Source organism: Bactrocera latifrons, unplaced genomic scaffold (assembly GCF_001853355.1).
Source record: "Bactrocera latifrons isolate USDA-ARS-PBARC rearing strain unplaced genomic scaffold, ASM185335v1 scaffold_87, whole genome shotgun sequence".
Classification (NCBI taxonomy): Eukaryota; Metazoa; Arthropoda; class Insecta; order Diptera; family Tephritidae; genus Bactrocera; species Bactrocera latifrons.
In genome coordinates, this window is record NW_017537567.1 from 413,143 (window position 1) to 431,153 (window position 18,011).

Sequence of the window (18,011 nt, forward strand, 5' to 3'; positions counted from 1 at the left end):
AAAAATGCATTTTACGCGATGATGGACTCACCTAGGGTATGCGAAACATACACCGAATTTATACCCCGAGTCCAGGGGCAAATGCCGGTGGTCGAATTTTCGAGATTGGTTCAGTAGATTTCGAAAAAAGTGTATTTTAAGTCTACTAGTTGCATTCATTAAAGAAATAAAATAAGATATCAACTTTTGGTTTTTTAGTTGTTTATTTATCTGTTTTTATTATGAATTTTGGCTTATTTATCTATATTTGTAATATTATATTAGTGTTTTAGCTTAAAGGAAGCATATGGAAACTTAAAAGTAATGTTTATATAGGATGAGTAGGGCCAGAGCCCACTTTATTTGAATAATAAACTGTTGCTACGTATTTTTTTGGCTGAGTTGGTGATTTGCTTCACGAAAATCTCCCATCTGGCAACATTATTCTGCTGTCGAATGTATCAAGCAATCACTTGATCATCTATCTGCAATATAATTTGTCTTGTCGAGCGTGTTTCACCTGTGAGTGTTACAGAGGAGCAAAATTAAAAGAAAATCTGAAAATATAGTACAAAAAGAAAATGAAATTTTGAAAAATGTCAACAACAACAAAAAAAAAAATACAAATGAATTCAATTTGTAAGCATTTCTTTAGGAAGGTGTCACACTTTGTCAATGTGTTAGGCAAGTCGTCCCTGCAGACAATTTGAGAAAAGACAGAAAACATGGTAAACAGTATGGACAGACAAACGATAAATATTCTGCGCCCACAACCACATACTTACATCGCATTGACTGGCTTGAAAGCTGCTCAGCTTTCCTCACCAAATGCTCACTCACCGCTTCGACTGCCTATGGTGGTGGTGGTGAGGCGTTGGTGGCACGCCTAACGGCGCAAACGGCTGTCTGTTTGCCTTGGTTGACTGGAAGTCATGCTACATGTCATGTTCAATTGCAGACGACATTTACTCGTTGCTGCCTGCCTTGCTGTCTGCTCTTTGGCCGTAATCTTTCTGTTTCCCTACACACTTAGAGGTATATAAATGCAAACAGCAACCATCTATACAGCTCAATAGGTATCTAAGCTGGTGCGTAGCCTGTAAGACATGGTGTGGCAACAACATTTTGACTTATGCTGCAACTAATGGCCGCGAACGCTGACTGTCTAACTGACATGCTGTTGTATTGTTGTTTTCGTTCTTGTTATTATTGCTATTGTTGCCTGATTGTCGTTAACTGCATTCGCGGCGCTAACACGCGTAGATTTATTGTTGTTGTTATCCACATGCAATAACAACGTACGTGTAAGCGATCGCTAACGAGCCTTAGAAATATTGCTTTCGAGTGCGTCCCTTCGTGCGCGCGTGTGTGTTGATGAGCATTTGTGTGTATGCGTGTCTGTGTAGCCATGTTTTCTACACGCTTCAACGCCAGCCATTGATTGCGGAAGTGCATTTCCCTGGATTAATAGTCATCGTTTGCAAACAATTTGCCACACAGGCCCAGTGCCTGTGCTGCATGTGTGTGTGTGTGTTTGTTTGGCGTGTCGTTGATATTATCGATTGTCGTGGCCAAAGTATTGTGGTGGCAGCGAGTTCAATAAATCTTTTTTCGGTCAATCATATGTCAATAGTGTCGGTGAGGCATACTTGTATGTGTGTGTATGTGTGTGTATGTGTGCTGCTTCAGGCGTCTATTGATTTGCATATTTTCGCTGGAATTATTCCTTGTAGGCCTATTCCACGCATTTTAATAAATAATAGAGGAGAAAAATAATGAAAGCATTAAGTATACATCGAAGAAAAATAATGTCAGGTATTTTAAATGAAACTTATAGTACATAAACCCTTATATTTACATATCTGACAATAATCTAAGTCTTTTACCGACATATATTTGGTTATAATAGGTACAGTAACGGCACACAACTTATATAAATATAATGGCAAGTTATCATTCTTCTTTATCAAGGGTGCGTAGTTATATTTTGAAAAACTTCCTTAAATAGCTTAAATAAAAATAAAAAAAAAAATAATAATAATCAAATAAAATATTGAAACAATCTACTTTTATTTTTAACATTTCCCTTCAGTAAGATTTGTCATTTCATCATAGAAAGATATACGATCTAACAATGAGTCGAAATTATTAAAATTTACTACCGAAATTCGGAGTAAGTGGTTTCAATTTTTAAAGCGCTACGTCTAATTTATGGTCGGCAGATCAACAATTGTGCGTCTACTGCAAAAATTTGAATCTACGAGCACAGTACAAAATGTTCCCGTGCCAGTGAGGCAAAGAAGTGCCCGCATCAATTAAGAAACACACAAATCAGTCTCTCACACGACGTTATCAAGCGATGAGCATCGCTTTGGCGTCGTTGTGGCAAATTTTATGAAAAGATCTTGGCCTACATTGTTACAAGATCAAATTGACGCAGGAACTGAAGTCGCTTGACCACCAGAATTGTCGTATGTTCGTGAATTGGATAGTGCAACAACTTCAAAATTATCCATATTTTCATGAAAACGATTTTTCCAGTCCTCGAAACACTTTTCATGTTCACTTTTTGCGGTGGCCTTCAGTTCTTTCAGCGAATATCTTTTCGATCGAGTGAAAATGGGTTCTACGGAGAGACGATTTCAGTTTGGGTGGTGATGTTGAATTATCATCACATAAAATCTATGATATTTTTTCGACAATTACGGGCATTTTCGACTATTTTCGACGGAAGTTCGCTCGCAAACGTATCAATAAGGCCAAATATAACCCGTTATTGACCGTTTTCGCTCCGGAACAAATTTATGATGCAAAATACCACCAATATTGAAACAAAAACATTGGGCATTACCTTGATTTTTCAGAGGCTTTGGCGTGTTTGTGTTGGTTTCGGCTCGTTTTTTCTGCATTCCGATGACTGTTCACTTGTTTGCATGTCAAACTCACAAACACACGTCTCACCGGCAGCTTTAATGCTCTCCATGAATATGGGACCGGAATTCGCACGATCTAGCAGTTTCAAAAAGATCTGTATCGTAAATACTTAAAAAAAAAAAAAATCAGCTTTTTCGAGGCGAATCGAGCAAGAACGCTTTCCATACCCAAAATATCCATCTAAATCATTTGAACGGACTAGGGGGAGATATCTATCTCTTTTCCGAAGTCTCTAACACTTGCCTGACGATTTTCTTACTTAGCAAAATACATTTCTTTGAAATATCATTTACATGTGGAGTTTAATTACAATTTCCGGGTGATTTTTTATCTTAATGCATCTTCTTTACTGGCGTAGAAAGCTCTTACGCGGTTATAGCCGAGTTCTTAACGTATAAATATATTGATCATAAATTTTTTTCTTTATTTCCAGGTTTATTATCTTTACTTGTACATTGGTAGTATGATATTTTTGCTATTTATGTATGCCACGCTATTATGGGGACGACCGAAAATACCAGCGAATATAAGTAAGTACCAAAGAGAGTAAAAAAATATTGAACTAAATAAAATAATCGAAATTAAACGTAGCAAGTTCTTCAAGTTTGTAACAATTATTTACTACTTAAATTGGTCGAAATCAGTGGAAGCGCCAAATTGTGAAAAGAAGGAACGACTGGCGTTTTATTATATTATTATATTTTTTAATAACATATCTTCTAGTTAAACTAAAAAAGTTCTAAAAAAAAGTATAAAATTCTAAAACTTTTGAAAGCTTGAAAAAAACGGGTTTTTTCCAAAAAAACTTCCACTTTATTTTGTTAAAAAATATGTTCAAACAAGGCTTATTTTTTTTTTTTTAGTTTAAATAGAAGATAATTTAATGCCGAAGATAATAAATTTTGCCACAATTCGATTCGACGTTTAGTTTTGCTATCTTGCCCGCCAATTCTTCTATAACTTTGGGGACATATTCTTAGATATTTTTTAAATCGTTCCTTACTTACTTATATGTCCTTTCAATGTGAAATACGTACATGAAAAGCAACAAACAAAAAATGATAAATTAAAAGCCTTGCAAAAATAACAAAAAAATAAAAAATTAAGTAGAAAATTAAATAAAGTAAAATAATGTCGAGAGAGAGTATAGGTAATTAAAATGTTTTTCCGCCGTTTTATTGATATTCCTTATTACGCGTGTCATTACCAAACATCAACGTTAATCGCGCCGAAAGTCCGTCCACGCATAATTAACCAAACAGTTATGCACAGTCACACATACATATGAGCTCATTTAAACCACAAAAAAAAAGATAAAATAAAATGAAATAAAAATGAAAATAAATTGAAAAAAGAAAGAGAACACAACTGAAAACTGATATTTCATGATTTCTTTATCCTTTCATTTCAGCTTCGCCCAGCAAATCAACATCAAAAGCGCGTTCCTCCACCGCCTCGGAGAGCATGGACGAATCGGACACGGACAGCAATTCGATGCACAACAAACGCATACCGTCGGTGATACCCGCCCGAAGGCCCTCGCTATTGGCACCGCTCGGCCGGCAGCATCACTACGGATCCTTCTATCTGCGTATGGGCGCAGTGGGTGAGTATTTTGTGGGAATGTCCGGCTAAAATTTGTAGGTACTCGTGTGTGCACGCCGAAACGTTGGTGCGCTGGAAATGAAGCGGTCAAGTTGATGGTGGCATCGAGCAGCTGCTCTAGCCTTAACTGATACTTCAATACACATACACACTGTAGATAAATAATATAAACGAGTTTACTACTTTAAACGCAACTACTTCTCACTAGCGGTATCGTTCGCATCTTGCGTTTTAAGTTAAATAAAATTGTCCGCTCTTGCGTATTCGCTGAATTTATGAAGACGAAGATTTATTTGCTCGCTTTAAGACATGCACATTCTTATGCTTTTAATGAAAATTTATGAAGTTGGCGTTGTAAGTTAATATGCACAATTACATACATACATATATCACATTTAGTAAATGCTGCTGTAAAAGGAATATTATCCAGAACTCTCACTAAAAGCCTTTCCTTTGCACTAAAAGCATGGGGTTTGCAAAATGAGACGAAACAGAATTAAGCAGAATTTTGCAAGGGACCTTAATTTTCCAGCAGTAAAATTAAAATCGTACTATCATTTTTCTCCCACACTTTTGTTCTGTATAAATTATTCTGACAATATGAAAAATTAATAGCAAAAATACAGAGGGTCGTTCATTATATTTATGTGTCAAAAATAAAAGCATTTTTAACAAGATTTATTAGGGTGTAGTTAAAAAAAATATGAAAAATGCAAAACTGTAATAAAATTCATAAGAATTGTATATTAAAAGTTGTTATCTGAACTAAATAATCATAAAATATCATAAAGATATGAAAATAATACAGTCGTTTGATGAAATTAAAAAAAATAAATATCGAAAAATATGAAAGATGAAGAGCACTACGGTCAACTGGGTTAAATCTCAGTGACTTTGTTCTGCCTTAAATTAAAAGTAAATTAAACTTCTTCTACTTCCAAAGGCCAGTCAATGTAAAAACCAGTTTAACTATAATTGAAGACTTTCAGTTCTTGAATCAGTTAAATTTTACACATCGTCACTTATAATGCAAAACAACGTATCATACATATAAAACATTGAAATTGAGTTTTTTATTGCTTACGATTCACTACAACATATGAAATATATGAATCATAAACTTTTAAGCTTTCACTGTCCAATATATCTAATATATAACTCTTTTATAACCATCTTAGACATTTTGTTTCAATATGAGTGTTTTCTGTTATATCGTTTTTCCTTCACTTGTAAACTTACGAAAAGTGGTGTTACGTTATTTTGCATTTTAGGTGCAGGAAGATTAAAATTTTGCGGTTAACCTAAAATTTACTCACTCAAAACTAAAAACAAAGGCTCTTAAACATATTAACATATATGTAAGTTAACTATCTGTTAGTTAACTCTTCCGAGATTTTTATTTTGGATATTTGGATATGACAAAAATACACCCAGGGTGTTAAAGTTTGAATCTCCGCTACCATGAGCAATTACTTTTTCAAGACTTCAGTGAGCGTTAAAACAATATTTTTAACATTATATATAAAAAGAAAAAAGAAAATAAGTTTGAAAAACATTCCATGCGTGGGAAGCTATTAAACACAAACTAGCTATGAATTTCTTTCTGAAAATTTAAAGCCATGGTTTTACAACAATTGAACGGAGAACCGAGTTAGTGCTACGCGCGAAAACCCATTCGTCGAAATATTTTTTTCTAGATTGCTATGACTGTCAGTAATATCTGTGATCAATGTCAAATCAAAATAATCATAATTTTTTAGTATAACCTTCATCTTCATCTTTCTGAAGCACATGAAGTGCGTTCGGCGATTTTTGCGATGAGTGAAATTATTCAACAAAGAAGTTTCATTAAATTTCTGGTGCCGAAATGTTCCGAATACTGGAAAAGGCATTCGATGACAATTACTTGTCGCGAGCAAGTGTTTTTCATTGAACGCACTGATGACGAATCACGTCCAGAAGAGCCATCAGCATCAACTGATGATCAGGACGTCAATAAAATATAGGAATTGGTGCTTGACAATCGACGTTTAATGTTCAGAGATCTTACTGACTTCGTCGGAATATCAAAAGGATCAGTGCAAATCATTTTAAAATACCATTTGAGCCTAAGCACGATTGGTGCCAAAATCACGAAATTCTGTAAAATATTTGCCCGGAAACAGACGAACAATCGTCCGAAAATTTGGCAAAGGTATGCCGCAGCCGAAAGAACTACGCCAAGGCAAATCAGAAATCAAGTTTATGTTGGCAGTTTTCTTCGACTGTCGAGGTGTGGAATACTCCGTATTCCTTCCGACCAGCCAAACCGTCAACCAGAAGGAATACTATTTGGGCGTTATGTGTCGTTTGCGAGAAGCTATTCTTAAAAAGAGTCTGGAAATATGGGCCGACGACACTTGGATTTTGCACCACATCTAGGCTGTAAGGCGGCTGCGGAAGCGTTGGGACGCCGGTCTTCATTAAGTAGATGCTCATAAGAAAGGTGATGTGAGCCGGGGCGTTGTCGTGGTGCAGTTTTCAATCGGCTACGATGTCTTCTCGGACCTGATTTACCCAATTGAGTTTGAGTCTCTTGAGGACCTTCATGTACAACTTGGCGTTGACAGTTTGTGCAGGAGGAACAAATTCATGGTGAACGATGCCTTTGATGTCAAAAAAAACAATGAGCATCGTTTTCTCACACACCACTTCTTCTAAAGCGGCATCTTTGTAAGCCCGCTTAATCATCTTTAATCTTAAACGGCGCAGATTTACCGAGATTCATACAAAATTTTCGGCTTGCACCACTCATAGAAACATGTGGCACAAAAAAGGTTTGTCCTGGCTCTAGGTGCTCGGAACGCCCTCTACCGAATCCAGTCGATGCGTGAACGCTCCGAAGTACAGTCGCGGCGGAACAAAATCAGTCCTATTACTTCCCGGACTAACCCTGTATTTGATGCCGTGTCACAAAAGACGAGATTATCAAGAGGTGTCTGTCATCCAATATATTGGTAAACCCATGTATTGTATTTTAGACGATTAGGACAAGACCATGGCAAGCAAGGTTAAAATTCGATAGAATGATCGAACCTAATCAAAATTCATGTTCAAACGGTAGATAAAAGCTACGCAAAGTTCGTCCTAACTCTTGTTGGAAGAGACTACATTTCATTCTTCTTCAATGGAAAGATGATGATTTGAGAAATGTCAGGTTTAATGACATTTCACAAAATTTCTTTTCTGAAAAAGGTTTATTCACAAACCGCACTGGAAAAGCCCGCACAAAGGAAAGCAGAAGAGAATTTTAAAGAAGAAACTTACTATTTTTGTATCATAGCCATTACTTTCTGATTTTTGAGTTTTAGCGAGCTAAATAGTTATGTCAGGATAGTGAAATGCAATAATTTTAAGGTATGATTTATTTTAAACAAAAAAAAAAAAAAAACCAAAAAACGTTTTTTACCAATTTTTTTGTAAACGAATTATGGTTCTTGCTTACGTAAACGTAAATGTTTTAGAGCAAAAAATAAAAGTAGCAAAAAACCGTATGTATTTTTAAACGACTACGGAATATACTTAATCTGCCAGATTGTTAGAAATATTAAAGAGTCTCAATCCAAAGTTAAGAAAAGGAAAGTTTTTATTGCTTTGGATTTCAGCCATTTGTAAGGAGTTACCCTGCCTCTTTTCCACACACTGTGTATGTAATGTTACGCAGATTTCCCAAAGGAAACATAAAAGTGATTGAAATGGAAAATGGCCACTTATTCGTACCACAGCATTTACAACTAACATACACACATACAAATATATTTAAAAAAGGCAAAGTACTGGTACATTGGTGGGACACTCGATTTCTATCTCGTAGATCTTATCTTTATTTTTATTGAGAAACTCGGAAAATTTTGCAAAGCAGGATATAAAATGGATAGCGGATTTCAACGCATTGCTGTTTTCCTTTTCATTTATTTATTTMTTTTTTGCCTCACAAAATTTATTTATTGCACATCGCTCAATTGTGGATTAACTAGCGCCAGCAAATGCTGCTTTATCCTTTACTAGCCTAAGAATCTTTAAATTCTTCAACAAATATAATAAATATTGCAATTTACTTGAACTTTAGACGAATGGTCTCTATAGCTTTCGTTGAAAATAATATAATATTCAGTTGAAAAATAAATGGCCGGCCGTATTTGGCTGGCAATGGCTTTGATGTACAACATATTTTTCGCTTTTTCTTATTTATTGGTTTTCTTTTTCCGAGCGCAGCCACCTTGATTCGCCAAATAAATTGCAACTGCTGTTCGACTTGTCAGTTCATTAGTCTTTGCACTTGGGAAGGGTTCGGCACCAGCTGACGGCGCACTGCGTTGCCTTTAATTGCTGCGCCTAATTGACGTTGTAATTCGGTTAATGACGCCTTCTGAGGCTGTTGCCAATTCTAATTTATACCTAATTTTATTTCAACACATTATTTTCACTTATTACTATTTTTCCTTTCGTCGCTTATTTACATGTATATTTTTTGCTTTTACAGCTTTTGGCATTGGCAGCATGATCTATTCGGGCTTGGAGTTCGGTCAGTATTTCGAATTGAATCCGGACACCAAGTGTCATAATGTTCTGTTAGCATTGACGCCGGCGACGCGAATGGCATTCATCTTCATACAAATGTACTTTATATTCCTTAATAACGAGGTAAGTGGGCTTAGCGGTGGTAAAATTGTGTTAATTGTAAATATCTTTATTTTACGGACTAATTAAGCGAACAGGTTAACGTAATTTTTACACCTAATTTTACCTGGTTATTTTACGCTTGTATTATGTTAAAACCATGTAACAAATGGCTGTAGGAAGGTTCTTGTTCAAAGTTGGAAAGAAATGCATAAGATGAGACACCCAAAAACGTTTCCATAGCGAGTTAATTTATTTAAAGCAATAACACTGTACAACTTGCAGCTAGATAATAGTACAAACCATATTTTTTGGAAAGATGTGTAGCAGGGTAACAAGTAATTTCTTCGTTTTTCATAGTTAGCTCTCATAATATTACTATTTTCTTTCGAATTTCGAAATTGCGTTTACTGAAAAATGTTCAATAGGATATACTCTAGAGATCAGTTCTGCGAACTCACGTGTTCTTAGCGTTTTAATTAAAGTTAGGTTCCGGAAAATCTCAATAATCTCTTCATCTTCATTGTTATAGTTTCTACAGATGGCGTTTGATAAGATTTACATCCTTACAGCATGGTCGCAAATAGAGCAATAGCCTCTTAAAAGCTCCACACCTAAGTAGATGCTATTCCTACTGAGGGCAATGAGATCCCTAGGTCTCTTGCGACCGATCGTGGGCTAAAAGGTTTTCGCAACAGTACATGTACCGATGGTGGCCCAATATTGGCCAAACTCCAGCGAAACTAGTAGTAGAACATGAGAGGATACGTGAGCACCGACTCGCTCTCATTCTACTGATAGCAGTTCTAGAGTGCCTTTTCTTGGTACCTCAGTTGTCGCCTGGCACCCATACCGTTAGGCACCCCTTGACCAACTCTGAATGCACTGTTAATGAATACTAGCCTTGAATTCGCCGCTCTGTTGTCTGATTGGATGGTCACTTCTCTGAAGGAGGCTGCACTCCGGAGCAGTATATCTACTGCTACCTTAATGTCTTTGATAGGGAGCTTCTGAGAGTACACTTTCCCACTAACCATTCCCATGACCCATCCGTAAAGAAGCTCACTGTCCCTCTCCTCTAACGGCTTTTTTTTCGACCCACAACTTCCTCGCCGGTATATGGGCAGAGAAGAAGCCGCCAGAGTTTGGTTTGGCGACTCTATGATCCACGTGATCGGGTATGAAGTCAAAGTTTAATACATAATGCATAGAATACTTCCAGGACTTATCGATAACTTTTCAGCAACGAAACCAGATCGGAGTCCAAAATCACTTAGCAGGAATAGTGAAAATGACTACAACTTTGGGACCTTTTCAATGCGCCCTACTGTACATTCATAGAAACATGGTCGGTTATAGTATAGCTGCCGTTAACGAAGGTGAAGAATACTTGCCCCGATCAACTCCACCTATAGGAGCATTGGCTATCATATGGAGAAAAGTAGTTACTTGACTTAAGCAGCTAATGTTTGTAAAGAGAAAAGCTTAGAACTGTTTTGTTAACTGTATTGAAGATTTATAATAGTTTCCAGTATTTGTTTTTCAGAACACAATCCGTTCTTCATAATATTATATAAATAATTCATTTACTGTATAACTTCATTCACACTAAATCTCTTACTTGCAGCAAATCAAGGTCTATCGCTATAAAATCATCGCACGCTTCGGTCTTATGCATATGATCGGCACCAATTTGGCAGTTTGGCTAAATGTGCTGATACAGGAGACGAAGCACGAAATATTGACATTCTACAACCCGGAAAATCGCACGCTACGCATTTCACATCGCATACCCGGACATTCGCGTGGACACGCAAACATACCGGCGGTAATACCCACCGATCCCACAGCACATTTGCGTATACCGCGGGGACTCAAGGGTCCTTATCAAATTTTCGAATGTCGACGTACCAATATACTCGGCACACTGGTACAAGATGCCTCACCATTCCTCTTTCCCTGCACCATTGAGTATTCATTGATCTGCGCCGCCATATTGTATGTGATGTGGCGTAGCATTTCGCGACCGCCAACACCAGCGCCACAACGTCCGGACACGATCAGTTCGCCGATGAAGCGTTCACCCCATCACTATTCGGTGGATTGTGCGCGCGCGCACAAGGGTCTCTTCGTTGGCATACTCATACTCGTGCTGACCATCATTTCGCTCATTCTCTTCTTCGTGTTGATCTCGCGACCAGACTTTGTCGCCCTGGCCGTCACCGAGGTGACCATCTGTGAGCTGCTCATCTACGGCACAGCGACAATAGCAACACTCATCGGCATGATACAAATACGACATCTGCAATATGATTGGTATCGCAGCTTCTCGTTGGATGATATTTTGTTGGTCGGTGCGCAGACTGGTTCCTTTTTGTACAATATATTCACAGTGATCGCCGGACATTTCACGTTGCGCAGTGATGATATGTTAGTACCGTTGAATGCGCTCGCCTCCATTGTGCAAACGGCTTGCCAGACATTATTCATCTTGGATGCGAGCCGACGACAGGCCATCACACCGGAGCATATACGTAAGAAACCCGGCCGTGAGATTGTGACATTTATGTTGGTCGTGAATTTGGCGATGTGGGCGATCAGCACGTTGGAGAAGTCACGTGCCGAATCACATCCGATACAGTTAAATTTCTATGGTCTGTGGGCGTGGACGATAATAACGCATGTGTCCATGCCATTGGCAATATTCTATCGCTTTCACTCGACAGTTTGTTTGTGTGAAATTTGGAAGCGTGCCTATAAACTGAAACCGGCCTATATGTGAGAGTTTGCGCGCGAGCGCATTGCAAGCATTGCGCAACAGCAACAATTCTGTGAAGATCTCAAAACCAATTTGTCGTACTGTTATTGCTCAACAACGCTGGCCGGCGGCGAACTCGAGACCGTCGAAGAGGCGGAGAGTGGCGAGAGCAACGGCTACGAAGAAGATGACGAGGGTGAGGATGGTGGCAATGGTGATGGTGACGTTGGTGGCGCTGGTACCGATACGACTACAGCGGTGCTGGAAGGTGGTGGCACCGGCACCGCCGCCACAGAAGAAGAGGATTTGGACACAACCGATGGTGATGAGTTAGAGGCGGCACAACGACCGAAACAAATGAAAGCAAATGGTAGTGAAAAGAAGCAGCAGAAGCCGCAGACCAGACAACGACATGTCAAACTAGTAGACTGTAAGGATAACGGTAATGGTAAGGATAACGGTCAGGATGGTGGTGTGGGTGGTGGTGGTAAACCTTCCGCATTTTGTCCGGTTTTCGTGATAAATGGTGAATGAGTTTACGAGGATTTTGAGTTCATTGATGCGGGCAGCGATCGTGAGCTCACATTTGTTTAAGGCGGCATAGACTTTGAGGCGAGTGAGGCGATGTAAGCAGGACTAAAATTGTGGTCTGGTGTATGTCGAGCTCGATAATGGTTAGACATATATTTTATGGAAAGTTTAAGAAGATTATTATTTTATTTTGCGAGGCAGCCATATCTGGAGATTTAACACACTAGATTGGATAGTAAAGTTTATCAGAAAATTTACTTCAAAAGTGATATAGTTACTCCCCAGAAGTTATAAAAAGAGCGGTTCAAAAATTATCTGCTTTGAGAGATCAACCACAAACCACCGGTTGTAGGGGCTCAATAGTTGAAACTGAAGTAACCAACATAAAATCTCAACATTATTTTAGCTTAACACGACCGGAAGATTTCCTAGTATTTAAAGACCGTTTAAACATTATGTGGAGGAAAATTCAAACATCCTTTAGATCATGTTCGAGAAAGTAGATTCGGAAAAGAGATTAACATAAAATTTCAACTGAAACTTAGGTGGACAAGATCGAAAAGGTTTTCATAAAGAATAAAGAAGAAAAACTTGTCCACATAAAATAAGAGAAATTCAATTGTATACTCTCAAAAATTTAGAATGTATAATATATACTTCATTTGGAGGATATAAACGAATTGGCAAGATGCTTGGTTGAGATTCTCGACACAGGTCTTATGTACACATTGCTATTCAATAAATGAAGGGCCTTTTTAGCTGTAAGAAATTCTGTCTTGTTGGTCTGAAACTGAAATTAAGCCCAGATGTTTCAACCAAATATCATCTGCGTTAGAGACCGTGTAATTCTATACATATGTATGTATATCCACAAATGTAACATTACTTTAAGGACTTTTCCAGATCATTGCGGGCTTTAAAACAAATTTAGGATTTTTTGAGAGATTTTTGCAATAAAAAGTTAGCAATGAAAGTAGCGGATTAATTGATAGAGAAATTTCAACGAATACTGTAAACAAAATCAACCAGATAAACTACGTAGAGACATAGGCTATTGGTAGTTCTTTATCCACAGCAATATTAAAAGTGTTCTCTAGGAAGTTACACTTTTATAAAGAGAATGAAACTAGTACTATTTGAAGGTATTAACCAAAGAAAAAAAAAAAAGAAAAAAAATTTAAAAAAAAAGAAAGAAAAGAAAGAAAATCTCAACTGAGTTCAATATCACCAAAACACTGCGAAATCAAAGTAAAAATGTACGAAATAGTTCGAAACTAAATACTACTAGGGAATATATACCATATTACATACATATTAGAGAAAATAGCCAAAGTATAGAAAAACGAGTTTTAAATTTAATAAATTTTTAGTAAACGAGAGCGAGATAAAAAATAATAACGATATTAATTCATAATAATTCACCGATGTACGTACCCACCATAAACCACCATTTCGAACAAAACTTTCATTGGCATGCAAGAAAAACGAACCAATTAATTGAAAACGAATTTCGAAAACGGTAAAAAATTAAATGTGTAAAAGAAAATAATTTTGAAAAAAAAAATAAAAAATTGTTTTGAAAAAAAAATTGAAAGCCGAAAAGAAGAACCAGCAAAGAACCCACACATGCAACTACACTCAATTGATAACATGATAACCGATAACCTTACAAACGAGTACACACATACAACCATAGCTACATACATACAAGTATTTTTCGATGAAGAAAATTTAATTGATTTTTACAAAAAACCACAAAAACAAAATATAAAGTGATGCAATATTTTCTTTCAACTTTACCTATAACAAAGATCGAAGCAACAATATACATACATATACCTATAAATGCATAAAAAATTTACTCTTAACCTCAAGAGGACATATTTTGCTTAATAGTGAAATACCGTAAGACGTATGTAAACAGTTATATCTTGTTCTAACTGATGATAGTCATAATAATTGCTATATAACAATGTATTCTACAAACACATATACATATATATATAAGTCAGTATAATTGATAAATCAATGAGCAAGAAAATATTGTAAACATATACATACATACATATAGATTGAAAAATATATTTTGATTGAAAGCAAACATAACCTTTAAAAGTTCTAGCGAATATGATGGAAAATGATGTGTATGTAGTTGCATTCATCGATACTATTTGTATAGACTGATTGTGTGTTCACTGCAAATAACTTTAGTTCAAAAGTAGAAAAACTTAAATTTCAATACTGAAACGAGTAATGTTATATAGAACAAAAACCGAAGAGCGTAGTTCATAGCGTAGAGACCTATTTCACGAAATTAAATTACTAAAAATCGGCATCATTTGGTTGCGTGTATTATGGACACTTTTAACTGCTTTCAGGTGTATTCAAATTTTATGATAAATATTGTTGTGAATACCCGAAGTAAGAGTAAAGCCTTTAGTTAAGAACACATTTATAACAAAGAACATGTACCACTGCTTTCAACTATTTGTTCTCCCTGGAATATTACAACTCCAAACAAATAGTTATTTGCTGCTTTTGAGGGTTCTGATCCCTTCATGGAGGGATACAGTCAAAAAATTTTTCAATATTACAGCTAAGAGGTGGTCAAGAGGAGGTTTAAGAGACATTTTAATTAAAAAATTTATAAAATTTAAAGTACTTTAATAATCGGCAATTAATTTTGAAAAGATTTAGAATCTCTTGATACCTTAGCCGGTAGCCAGGAGCATCGCACAGAAAGATGTCTGGCGGTAAGAAAGATTTTTCTGGTTCAAACTATTTCAAATTGAAAAAATATGCTATAATAGCTGAGTAAAGTTAATGATCGAAGAACTTGACAAAATTTTGATTTTTGGCAAAATGGCGGCTTTCAAAAAAAATTGTTTTTCGAGGAAAAATTTCCACTCCGGAATGGCTTAAAAGGAAACTTTTATCAAAAATCGTATCACTTCCATCATTACTGACAAATATATCTATAAAAAATCATGTCAAAAATTCAAATCGGCCGGCGAAAATTTTCATAACCGATTTTGAAAACAGTGTTTCGCGTTAGTTTTCGAGCAGAGTACAGTAAGTTAAAAAAATCCTTACAAATATGCTCTCTAAGTCTCTGAAAATATTTATCAGTTTAATTTCAAATTATTCTCAAATATTATACATATGTCAAATATTCGATGTATACAAATATTATACCAATATGATAAAAACTATTTTTGAAAAATCACAAGTAGTTATAACCCCTTAAAGAAAAAAAGAGTGTGCTTTGATACAAAATTTTGAAATCCATAAAAAGGTAATTTTTAACGTTTTCTTAATCCTTTTTTCAAGTCACTCAGCGTTCCTAAATTTCTGTGCCAAGCATCAAGGAAATGTTAAAAACAACTTTTTGAATAGCAAGAAAAAGGTTTACTTCGGAGGAACTGAAGCATAATATCTTTCACAATTGCATTTCTTATAGCACAAAATATATAAAAGATATATAAAGATCTTTATCCCGATTATGATCTGTGAGTTCGTATGTTACCTACATATATGGTATAATAGGCCGACATCAGCAGTTACGACTTATAAACAGTTTTTTTGAGAAAAGCACGTGTGCAAAATTTCAAATCAATATCTCGAACTGAATGTATGCTATCTGACAAAAGAACACCCGGAAATTGTAATCAAAGATGGTCGATAGATCGTTGAAAAAATGCCTAGTTCCATTCGAGCTCCAACCTCTTCAACTGATGAAAATATTTAAAACAAATAAGGAATATGGTGCTTGAAAATAGTCAGGCAAGTATTAGAGAGATGGGAAGAGTGCTCGTCATCTTTCACAAAAAACTAAACGTTTTACGTTTTATTTACCATATCCGGGTACTTTTTTGTCACAATGTATACTTCATTGTGTCAACGACATTTCTCTCTGGGCAGCACAAACTTCGTGGCAAACACAATATTTCTTCAGGGTATAATAATTTTTGATTTTTACTGAAGTTGGGTATCGCATAAAAATGAGAAAGCACAAACACCCAGACTCTGCTATTTAGAGATGACACTAAAGACGCCAAGAAAGAATATCTACTCTCACTATTATGTTCTTATATTTGTTAGTAGATTCTGAATGCGAAGAAATTACCAACCACAGTTACCACCAAAGATTCATCATTTCTTTCCTTTGAGTAAAAAAACAATACCCAAGAGATTTTCTTAGATGAAACATGAAATTTTTGGTACTGACCGCTGGAGAAAAGATTTACTAAAACTAAAAACACAGTACCTACCTTCATTGCAAAATTTCAAAAAAAATTTTTTTTGCTATATTTTCAGTATTTTACCAAAATCCTCGTATAGATCCCAAAGTTGCMAAAAATATTATTTGAAAAAAAAACTAACTATTATGAAAAAAAAAATAATAATAATAAGCTTGGAAGTTTAAAAAAATTGAATACATAATTGACAGGAAAAGTGAAACTATAGGACATTCATCTTACTGAATATGCGAATTCGAAAATTATAAAAACAAAAATGCTATGTAAAATCAGTATTAAAGTTTAATGCACATAGTTTGCTGTAAGTGAAATGCTAAAGAGTTGCCACTTAATTATGCTAAGAAAGAAATATTATGTACATACATACATATGAATGTATAAGATTGTGTTATTTGTTTGCGAAAATTGTTTTGTTGCATTCATTTATTGTTGCAAGAATCGACGAAACATTGTTTGTTTGATTGTTCATGTAACTGATCATTTGATCATTATTTTAAGGGTTGATTCTAAAGTTCTAATTCTTAAAAGCATACTAAATAAGTGAAAATTATAATTATAAAATGTAGTTGCTATTTTTTAATAGATATAAAGTACCGTAAATCGTTTATGTATGTGTGATAAATTATACAAATTTAATTTAATTTCAATGTATTATGTATAATATATACGAGTATATAAGAAATTATGTATGTATGTATATAAGTTATAAAGGCAGTTGAGGCTAAAAAAAAAAAAATTAAAGCAACTTTTTTTTCAGTAATAATGCATTTAAAACTTTTAATAAAATATTATAATCGAAATCAATCTAAAGCATTTTTTAGCTTTAAAACTTTACAGTTTATGTTTATAGGCAGTTTGTGGGCGTGGCAGTGGTTCAATTACGCCCATCCATGAACTTTTTTGTTGTACTAAGGAACCCGGATACAAAGCTTCATCAAGATATCTCAATTTTTACTCAAGTTACTGCGGGAACATACGAACGGGTGGACTGGCGGACGAACGGACAAACCTTTGAAATAATTCTTATTTTTAAAGCTAATTAAACTTTTTCCGTTAAATGCAAAATTTTGAAAAATTTAAAATATGTTTTTATATAGTTAATTCAAAGTTTTACAAAACTGTATTTTGTTAAAAATAAAATTTTGAAATATGTAAAAAAAATATTTTTTAATTTTGTTACAACAAAAAGTTCAGTAAATTTTTACGAAATTTATGTAATTCGTTTTTTTTTTTAGCAATTAAATCTCTTTTATCAAAAACCCGTAAACTCAGGTCTCCTTTAATTT

At 35.3% G+C, this 18,011-nt stretch overlaps 1 protein-coding gene and 1 long non-coding RNA gene across 4 annotated transcripts in view; one reads left to right on the forward strand and one right to left on the reverse strand.

The window, feature by feature from the left end:
- Positions 1–15,484, forward strand: part of LOC108977329 (protein PRRC2A) — a 125,272-nt gene extending 109,788 nt beyond the window's left edge. For 2 of the 3 annotated variants that reach the window (XM_018946947.1, XM_018946946.1), the window contains exons 5-8: positions 3,347–3,443; positions 4,325–4,519; positions 9,041–9,201; positions 10,805–11,959. In XM_018946947.1, coding sequence (XP_018802492.1) covers positions 3,347–3,443; positions 4,325–4,519; positions 9,041–9,201; positions 10,805–11,959 — 1,608 coding nt within the window. Of the gene's footprint in view, positions 1–3,346; positions 3,444–4,324; positions 4,520–9,040; positions 9,202–10,804 lie in introns of all 3 variants that reach the window. The other variant, XM_018946945.1, reaches the window with a different exon arrangement.
- Positions 223–18,011, reverse strand: part of LOC108977332 — a 32,821-nt gene continuing 15,032 nt past the window's right edge. Inside the window, exons 2-3 of the long non-coding RNA XR_001994028.1 lie at positions 765–1,714; positions 223–536 (exon numbers count right to left, since the gene is read on the reverse strand). This is a non-coding gene — a long non-coding RNA (uncharacterized LOC108977332). The remainder of the gene's footprint in view (positions 537–764; positions 1,715–18,011) is intronic.